Here is a 9,973-nt window from a genome sequence, read left to right on the forward strand (position 1 = left end):
AAATATTTAATAAAAGGGAGACGGAAGAAGAGAAGTAGATGAGCAGCCAGAAGCAAAAGACTCAAGACTTGGCAAAGATCCTGTTGGCAGACACAGCCAAACCAGAAAACCATAGGAGACACCTAAAAGATGTATCTTCAGAGGAAGGCAATAAACAGGGACCTGAAGATCAAAAGTGCCCCTAACTAAACCCAGTACAACCTTAGAAATAAAATTTAAAAAAGGCTTAACAGTGACAACAGAAAAAAAAAACCCTCAAGACCTCTTTGAGGCCCTAACAATTTTGGACTATTGAGTCTCCACTAAGAGGGGCTATTTCTACACAGAGAGGCCTTCTGACTACAGAAGGAAGGACTATCAAAAATAAAGAGGAAATCCTCTTCATACTACGGGCTCTATAGGGGCCTAAAAAGCTGGCCATCATTCACTGTCAAGGACATCAAAAGGAAAGACTAAACCCCAACCCAGTGGGAAACAAGACATCCTAATGGGTGGCCCTAGAAATTGGGCCCCCATGCCCTTAGTTGCCCTAGACCCATGAGTTCCCACACTCTCTGACTAGACAGAAAATGTGATCTGTGCCAAAATCCTGCCCATGTCTCACTGTCATAACAGATGATGGAGGACAGCTGACCACAAACTAATTGTAACAGAGAACATGGGTCTGGTCTACCCATACTGAAAAAGATCCCCTGTTCTTCACACACGAGAACCAGGAGACTGCAGGTCTTAGTCTGCCAGTCCCACATCAGATTTAGTATGCCAATTTGAAAGTAGTTAAAATTGTTAAAAACTGTAAGGCCTGTCAATTGACTAATATGGTTGCTAATGAGAAGATCCCCAGTACAGAGTATCAGAGCACTAAGCCAAGAGTCTATCAGGAAATGTACCTCACAGAGGTAAACCCAAAAAATTTAGATACAGATTTTTGAAGTTGTTCACAGATACCTCTTCAGAATGGACTGAGATTTTGCCAACTAAGCATGATACTGTGCAGATGGTAATAAAGAACTTACTGAAAGAATTTCTTCCAAGATGTAATTTTTCTGTTTACATGACCAGAAAATGTACATACATTTTTGTCCCAAGTAAATTAGAGATTAGTTAATATTCTGGGGATTGATTAGAAGCTTCATTGTGCTTATAGAATAAAGAGTTCAGGACAGGTAGAAAAGAAAAATAGAACCCTAAAAAGAGACCTTAATTAAATTGACCTTAGAGACTGATGGTGAATGGGTGACTTTTCTCTCCTTCATCCTTTATAGTATAAAAAATTTCCCATACCAGATGGGACTCACCCTGTTAAAATTATGTTTGGTATACCTACTGATAGAAGTTATTACAGAAACAGACAATTGCTAATTTTTATACATTATCAATGGTTTGCAAAGGGTATCCTAATGTGTTTCACTTAAACTTTGTGCTTTCCGTAAAACAGGTCCGGAGCTCTACCAACTTTATCCAAGGACTTGGTTAAGAGATACTGCCAGGGGTCACTAAAAGTTGTGCTTTAGAGTTACAGCATGGATATGTTGGAAACTGGTGAGCTTAGCTCAATGCCCCCAGCTGAGCTGTTTGCACAGGTTTCCTGAGAGCAAAACATCCAGGGGCTTACCTTGATTCTTGCCTTCCCAATGTGGTAGGGACTTCCCAGGTGCCTGACCTATGGTTATAATTGTTTTTCTCCTGTTCCCTTCCCTGGCCTCTAGTATATATATTGCTGGTCTCTCAGTAAAGCTTTGACATTCTCCTTACAGAATGACCTGTGTCTGTGTTTTCTGTTAATCCCCCAGGCCTATGCCCCATACTCTACTGTGGCGGTGTGGGTCCCATCAAGGATCCACCATGCATCTGTTTGCAATTGAAGGAGACCCTGGCCAGCAAGAGGAGATTTCAATCTCAAGACTTCCTCCTGTCTACTGATGGGTGCCTATGATACCCTAGGGACAAAGACATAGCCCTGTTACTGTTTTCTTTTCTTTTCAATATTTATTTAGTATTATATGTATATACACTGTAGCTGTCTTCAGAGACACCAGAAGAAGGCATCAGATGTCATTATGGATGGTTGTGAAGCACCATGTGGTTGCTGGGATTTGAACTCAGGACCTTCCGAAGAGCAGTCAGTGCTCTTTAACCACTGAGCCATCTCACTAGCCCCCTGTTGTTGTTTTCATGAAGCCACAGGAAGTCCCATCATTGGGAATTCTAGTCACAAAAGAAAGGGGCTAATGAGAGGCTAAATGTTTTAAGTTCAGACTCCAGTTGAGAGAACCTGTCTGAAGGTTGAACTCAGGTAAACTAACAGGGTTGTAAGTGGCATTAGTTTTCAAGTCCCTGCCCCCCCCCCCCCCCAGCCCCAACAAAACCAGAGCCTCGCTCCAGTCTCTAGTTAATCCCCAACAAGACCACCATTTCCAGGTTATTCTCCCAACAAACATGTACCCCAGGTAACAAGCCCTCCCTTGCCCAACAACCACCAATACAGAAGGGAACAGAATTTAAGTTTATGACATGACTGCCAGCACGAGCCAGTTATGTTAAAAGTTATAGTAACTTTTCAGTTAGATGCTTGCCCATGTACTCCCTGTTTGCTGCTTACTATAAAGCCTATAATTAATAGATATTTGGGGTTCCCGGCTCCACCAAAACCATTCTGCATGTGCATTGAAAAGTCCCAAGCTAGCTTGAATTGATTAAAGACCCTGATGTGATTTGCATCACATTAACTCCTCTCTGTGTTTTGGGGATCACTAGCATTTCCCTGACACTATACCACCACACAGAAAATCTGACTCTGTTGAACAAGAAAATCTACCTGGTCCCAGGGATACTTCTGATGTCATTGGTGACTCTCTGATATAGAGATCTTACTACATTTCAATTATATATTGAATTCATATATATATGAGATGGTGTCTACTCAATACCATCCCGGAGCTGCCAGTAGCTGAATTCAATGATTTTGCTAGTACTAACTGCCATGAACGTCATGACCTCTGGGTTTCAGACCTGATGCCAGACATGGCCTTTTATGGAAGTGATTGTAGTTGAATTTCTTTTGAGTACTGAGAAATGAAGTCCTAAATAGGGGTGTCCCTGAAGATGACACAGAACAAAGAGCCTATGTGTTGGGGTTGGACATCATCTAGGAGATCCAGATTACAGGCTCAAAGTTCTCATTGAGAACAATGGGTCTGTGGAGCAGGAGAACTCATGAGTCAAATGAAATCCTGATATTCTAATAAGCATCTGGCACAATTGAATAATAAAAGTATGGCCCCTGAGTGCAGTTGTGACTTACTGGTCAGACCATGCAAACCTGGATGCTAACACTCTGAGGTCCTTCTTAGTCATTGCCCTGGTTGCCAATTTTAATCTTGTGTGTGTGGAGATGACCTCAAGGGTGGGGGCCGTGCCTCTCTAAGGGCAAGTAAAGTCAGAATGGAGTCTTAAAAGCAAAATGGATTTTATTATGCTATCTCAGTCTCTTCACAACCAAGGCTGGTGTGTCACAAGTTAGGCCAGCTAGGATCCTTGCACAGTAGAACTTGATAAGAACCTGAAAAATATTAAAATCAAAAGGTAAAATATGTGTGGCAATTCAGTCTTGGTGGGCTGAGCTGAGGCATGAAGATGTCCTGTGTCTGTCTGGACTGGAATGCAGAGGGATTAAGTTATGTCTAAAAAGATGAAACCTGGTATGGAAGTACTTGCCATTATTCCAAGTACTGCGACAGACAGAAAAATGACAGGATAGCCTGAGTTCTACAGAGAGCTCAGGCCCCAGCACCAGAGCCAGACAAAACACTTGGGTATCTAAGAAAGTATTCCACCTATGTAGAAGAATGTGGGGTCTTTTCATAGAGCTTTCTGAGTATGTGGGAAAGTTTTAATGTAAGAGCCTGAAGCAAGTCTCGCTGATAACCAGGTAGAAGGTAGAAAATTGTGGTGGTAAAACAAAATACCCCCTGTCCTCATTAGATTTTTGTTTTGTTTTGTTTTTAACAGAAGCCAGAGTCATTTGGGAAAAAGTAATCTCAATTGAAGAATCGCCACTATAGAAATTGGCCTGTAGGCAGGCCTGTAGGGCATGTATTAAATTAATAAGTGATATGTGAAGGACCCAGGCAGTGCCAACCCTGGGCATGTGATCCTGAGTAAACCTTGGGGAACCAGCCAGCAAGCAGCATTCCTTAATAGTGTCATAACTTGACTTCCCCTCGGTGATGGATGGTGGGTGACCTGTAAGCCATTCATTCCCAATTTGCTTTCGGTTGTGCCCTTTGGGACAGCAATAGCAAGCCAACTAGCACACAACTGTATTGAGATTTGATATCTTGACCTTTCAAGGAACTTGTCCATCATCATCTGGGTGCTGGGCTTACTGACTCGCTGTCATTTAGAACATTCTCTGTTTTCCTTTTCATATCTGTTGAAACTGTTGACATAGCTCTTCTCTCCAACCTGATCTGGGAAAATGGGTCTTGATAGTTTTCTTCCCCTTGTTTGTTCTGGCTACATTTCACCAATCTTACAAGGCAAGCCAGCTTTGGTTTCATTGTTTGTTTTTGTTTTTGTTTTTTTACTCTCATCTTCAGATTTTTTGTTGTGGTGGTTAGTGTTTCCTCCATAGATAGTTATGATGTCTGTCTCCAGCACAGTCCTCCATTTGTGTGCTCTTCTCTGAGACCCAAACTCTGCAGCAAGATCACTTATTTGACCCTTGCCCCCTTTCTTTCAGATATTACAAGACATCTGCCTCCATTTTCCCTAAGTTGTCAATGTCTTGTCATTTCCTGTGTTGTGAACAATCTGAACACCATTTTGATTCCAATGCATCAAACAGTGTCTAAAGCCATGTGTTATGGGACACTATGATGAATCCTTCCCTTCTTGACTTTGATTTGCCTGCATCAGAAGTAACCTTCTCCTATTTACTGCCCAAAATGGCAAACTCTGGTCTTCATGTCATAGACACTGCGCCCAACAATGAGGGCAGTGGGCCATAGCAAAGAAGATTGTCTTGAGCTGCCTTTTGGCCATGAGTATATCCATGAGGTCAGGATACAGTTGGGAAAATCTCTCCACCACAACAGCACCCAAGTCATTATAGCACTCTAGAGGGGCAGGGTACCGCTCAACAGTCATCTTGCTTAGATTGGCTATGCACTGCAGAAGGTCCTTCAATACAGGACTGGAGAAGTGGTTGTCATAGCAATTGACCAAGGTGAGCTGGGAGCACTGGCTCAGGGCAGACAGCACTACACTGAGCTGAGAGTCCTTCTTCCTGTAGTTCTCCAACTCCAGGGTCTGCAGAGAGTCTGCTACTTTCTCTAGGAGAATTTGGAGATGTGTGAATCTTGACATGGATAACTCTGCATATTTGATGTGCCGGTGTTTTAGTTGACAAATCCAGTTGCATTGTGACAAGTATTTCAAGTCTGACTCTGAGAGACTGCAGTGCGTGATAGACAAGGACTCCAGGAAGACCCTCAGGCATCTAGAGAAAGAACAAGAAATTAGGCCTGCTTCATGGTTCTGGAGGACACTAGTAACATTGACTCTGACACAGAGGAGATGACATATACAAAATCAATATATGCTTATGCTGAAGGTCGACATTCGAGGTACAGCATGTTGGTGTCTGCTCATAGCCTTGTCTACTGAGGCATATTACTATCATGTGGGATGGTCCAAGACCAAAAATCTGCAAGTTCCCATCCTCACTCTGTCACAGAAAATAGAGATTATTCCATCATGTAAGGGCAACATGACTAGAAAGGGCCAACATCTTATCCTCTACCTGCAGAGTTCATCCATGTCCCTAATAATCTCTATCTCTGATTTCTGTGATCAGCCTTAAAACTTATGACCTCCACCCCGGCATCATCCATTTCTCATCATTAAATCACACTTTGTGCTCAAGTCATCCATCCCTCCAGGGGTATTAGAGGCAGACAGAGACGTGATGAGATGAACAAACTGGTTCCTCTATACAGAGATCAGTGTACAGCACTCCCCTAGGAACCTCTGCTGGTGTGGAGCTTCAATATCTCAGGGTCCTCTGCTCTGCCCTGTTTCCATTCAGTGGCATAGCCAGGATCCCAAAGAGGAATATCCAAATCATACTCGGTGCATCTGACCCACACAATGCTTTCCACACATCTACTTCAGATCAGACTATGCTAAATAAATAGGCATTAAATCAAGTAAACTCAGGTAAGAAGGAAACAATCTACTTTGACATTGTAATGAGTCCATCATTGTAACATCCTGTGTAGCTGGCCCACTTCAGATGTTCACTAATGCTCCAAGTAAAAATACAGGTTTGCTTACATAGCAGAAACAGGTTTCCATCCTTCCTTAAGTGAATAAATCTTTCATGTTGTCATTGGAAAAGTAGACATCATTCACGCAGAAATGCCAGACGTGGTTGAGTTTGGAGAACTGAGAAAGGGACTTGGCACCACTCTTCTCTTTGTCTGCCAATGTTTCTAAAATTATGTCTCTATCTGAGTTGATGCTGGTTAGTTGTAATTTGCAAAGATATTGCATCTTTCCAAAGTAAGGTGCAAAGTGATCCAGGAAGGACAGAAACTGGATTGCACACAGTTCCAATTCCTTGATATAGCTTGGCTTGAAAACCTCAAAGAGCTTCCTGATAATCCATATACAGGGAGGTGACAAATTTTCATCTTTGGACAGCATACCCACAAAGAGCCTTTTCTCTGCTGGGCGTGCTGCAGCAAGCATGTTCGGTATCCATTCAGAGAGCAGCAGAGGCTCAGGTCAGTGAGCACCTTCAAATCCTGCCTCAGTGCTTTTCTAGGAACCTGCTCTGCTACTCGCATCTCACTTCCAATCTCTGCTGAGTGGATTCCTTCCTCTCTTCCAGTCCACACATCCCAGAAATCCTGGTGCACATCTCTCAAGTCCAACACATGAAGCTTCCCCCTTGTGTGAGGGGAAAAAGGTGAAGTTTCATAATGTAAAACAGGAACCAACATGGAGTCAGCTTGGATCCCACTTGTCTAATGTCAGCTCCAATATAACACCTCATACCAGGCAGTGAAGGACACTGCATGAGCTGGATCTGGAGACATGCTCCACTTTCCTCCATTTAGTTGCACTCAACTTGGTGTCTCTTCCATATCTAGTGTCTGTAGGAAAGCCATGGAAAGGCTCATCCTATGAGGGCTACTTGAACTCTGAGCTGTTCGCTATGACTTCCATTTAGATCAGCTTTCAACTTGAATAGTATTTTCATAAATCTCCATGTCAATGACACCATTATCCTCTGTTCTCTTTGACCCCATACTTCCTGCCCTCATGTTAGTGTGTCTTACTACTATCCTTATGATTCCCCGTCTAGCCACCTTGGGCCTTGCTTACCTGGGACTAACATTCTGTGTCAGCAGTATATCTATGCTATCCAGCACAGCTTTCAAGATCTGCACATTGGGGGTTTTCATCAGTACCACACAGGGAGGTAGGAAAAGGGCCACGCTGCCACCATTGCCTTCAATATCTGTGTGTGTCTGCCACTGAAGGCCTCTAGGAAGAGTGGTGGGAAGCGCATAGTGGGCAGGTGATCCAGATCGAAGGAGTCTATGGCATCTTTCCTCAGCAAAGCATCCAGTGCCAGCTGCTGGAGTGTGGGAGGGTTGTAGGTGCTCATCCTGCTAGATATTCAGTCAGAAGGAACCTGGTGAAGCATTTAGGAGACATAATTTCAGACTAAGTTTTGAGAAGTCCTATTTCTCACACATTGCAGGAACTGGAAGGCCAGAGCCCATGCTCTGATAATAATGGAGAACTCTATACAATTGTCTATACAGTCATCCAATCTTGTGGTCTCCAAGCCAAAAGTTCATCACTCTCAGTTTGTGGATTCTCTTATAAGCACCCACAGTGGAAAAAGTTAACCATTGTCCTATAGCATACCAACCCTTGCTCCCCTTAATCTCATGCCTAGTCAGAAGGGTTATTCAGGAGCATACAGTCTGACCAGAGTCTTGTTTCAGGAAAAAGACACTGAACAACTTTTCAGGGCCTTAAGAAAATATGGTGCTGATGTCACAGACCCAACCAGCCTTATTGGCCTTTCAATAGATTGATCCCTCCTTGGAAGTGCTAAAGAGAATCTCTGGGATACTAGTTTGTATGCACTATTTATAAATGCTTTAGAGACTTTAGAGGGGGTGGCTGTTGGATGGGGCTGAGCTATTTTATACTAATTTGGAGGATGAGGTAGAAAGTCTGTTAATATGCACGTTGTAGTCATCCTTAAAGCAATCATGAAGCATAAGCAAGAGGTTTAAGGAAAGAGCTATTTTTTTTTACACAGTAATTTTGTTTTCGCAGGGATAGTCCCTAATTAGTTTTGACCCTTCATATTTACCTCTGTCCTTAAATGACACATGAACTTTGTTATGATCATATATATGTATGTATATATACATATATATGAGATTGATACTAGCATAAAGAAAAAGTGATCTGAAGTTAATGGCTTTATAGCTTATAAATATAAAGTTGAAAATCTTTTGATGTGAACTAGTTGGGATACCTAAACAATTAATTATAGTGACATTTCCTCATTTTTACCATAGAAATGGAACACATGTGAACTTATGGTAAAAAAGTATTAGAATAGAATTCTCAATAAATAAATAAATAAATAAATAAATAAATAATACCATAGATTAAAATAAAATCTGTAAATTCATGGCCACCTGACTACATAATCAGAACACATCTGAAATGCAAAACCAAAGTAAAACATCCAACTATCCCCAGAGCAACTAGAAAGCCACGGCTCCTTTGCTACTGTTGCTGACCTGACTTCTGTTCCTCTGAGGCCAGAAACTTTAGTTAGACATTTAGCACCTCATTCTTAAAGAATAGGAGATTAAGTAAAGGAATAAGTGTTAGAGCCTTTTTCCTTTAATCCAGATGCCTCTTACTTGTCAAGCTAGGGGGGGGGGGCTAGAACAATAAACTTCTATTGAACCAGGAGAAGAGAATCACACTAACAGAAGGAAAAACTTTCATAATAAGCAAATATGCACAAACTCACACAAATTCATATACAGATTCACACATGTGCATTTATACATTTCCATTCAAACCAGTTGGATCCAACTTACATTCTCATAATTACATACTTACACACACACACACACACACACACATTCTTTTTTAATTTCTTTTAGGTTTTTATTTTCTATATTCTTTGTTTACATTCCAAATGATTTTTCCTCCACTCCCCATAAGTCCCATAAGTCCTCTTCCCTCTGCCAGTTCTTCAATCAACCCCCTCCCACTCCTCTGTCCTGGCAATCCCCTACAATGCTGCATCAAACCTTTCCAGGACCTGGGCCCTCTCCTTCCTTCTTCTGGGGAATGATTTGATATGTGGGTTGTGTTTTGGGTATTCTGAGCTTCTGGGCTAATATCAACTTATCAGTGACTGCATTCCCTGTGATACACACATTTTCTTACATACTCATTTGGAGCAAAAGATCAAGCACAAGTGTGGAAAGAACTCATGCATTCTGGATGAAAAATGATTCCAATCTTTATTGCATAAAGAAAGAACAAGCTCTCCCCTTTTATTGCTAAATGAGTTGTTAAACCCAAGTTTGTAAGAAGAAAGCTTTGTCCCTTTTAATAAGACTAAGCCTGCCTTGTTATGAAAAAATGACCTGGAGGTGCTGGAGAGATGGCTCAGTGGTTAAGAGCACTAACTGCTCTTCTGAAGATCCTGAGTTCAAATCCTAGCAACCACATGGTGGCTCAGAACCATCCGTAATGATATCTGACACCCTCTTCTGGTGCATCTGAAGACAGCTACAGTGTACTTAGATATAATAAATTAATTAATTAAAAATATTTTAAAGAAAGACCTGCTCTGTCCCATGGTAAGGAAAAGTGTGGATACTCCTTCTGCTCTCTCTACAATTTTTTC

General features: G+C 41.8%; 1 protein-coding gene across 1 annotated transcript; it reads right to left on the reverse strand.

Annotated features, from left to right (window-relative positions):
• Window positions 1–4,971: 4,971 nt before the first annotated feature.
• LOC127680318 (oogenesin-1-like) lies at window positions 4,972–7,681 on the reverse strand. The gene is made up of 3 exons (XM_052175812.1): window positions 7,482–7,681; window positions 6,718–6,957; window positions 4,972–5,503 (listed from the first exon to the last, which is right to left on the reverse strand). The coding sequence occupies exons 1-3, from the start codon at window positions 7,679–7,681 to the stop codon at window positions 4,972–4,974; spliced, it is 972 nt and encodes a 323-aa protein (XP_052031772.1).
• Between the last annotated feature and the right edge of the window lie 2,292 nt (window positions 7,682–9,973).

The sequence above is a fragment of the Apodemus sylvaticus genome, chromosome 3 (assembly GCF_947179515.1).
Source record: "Apodemus sylvaticus chromosome 3, mApoSyl1.1, whole genome shotgun sequence".
NCBI lineage: Eukaryota > Metazoa > Chordata > Mammalia > Rodentia > Muridae > Apodemus > Apodemus sylvaticus.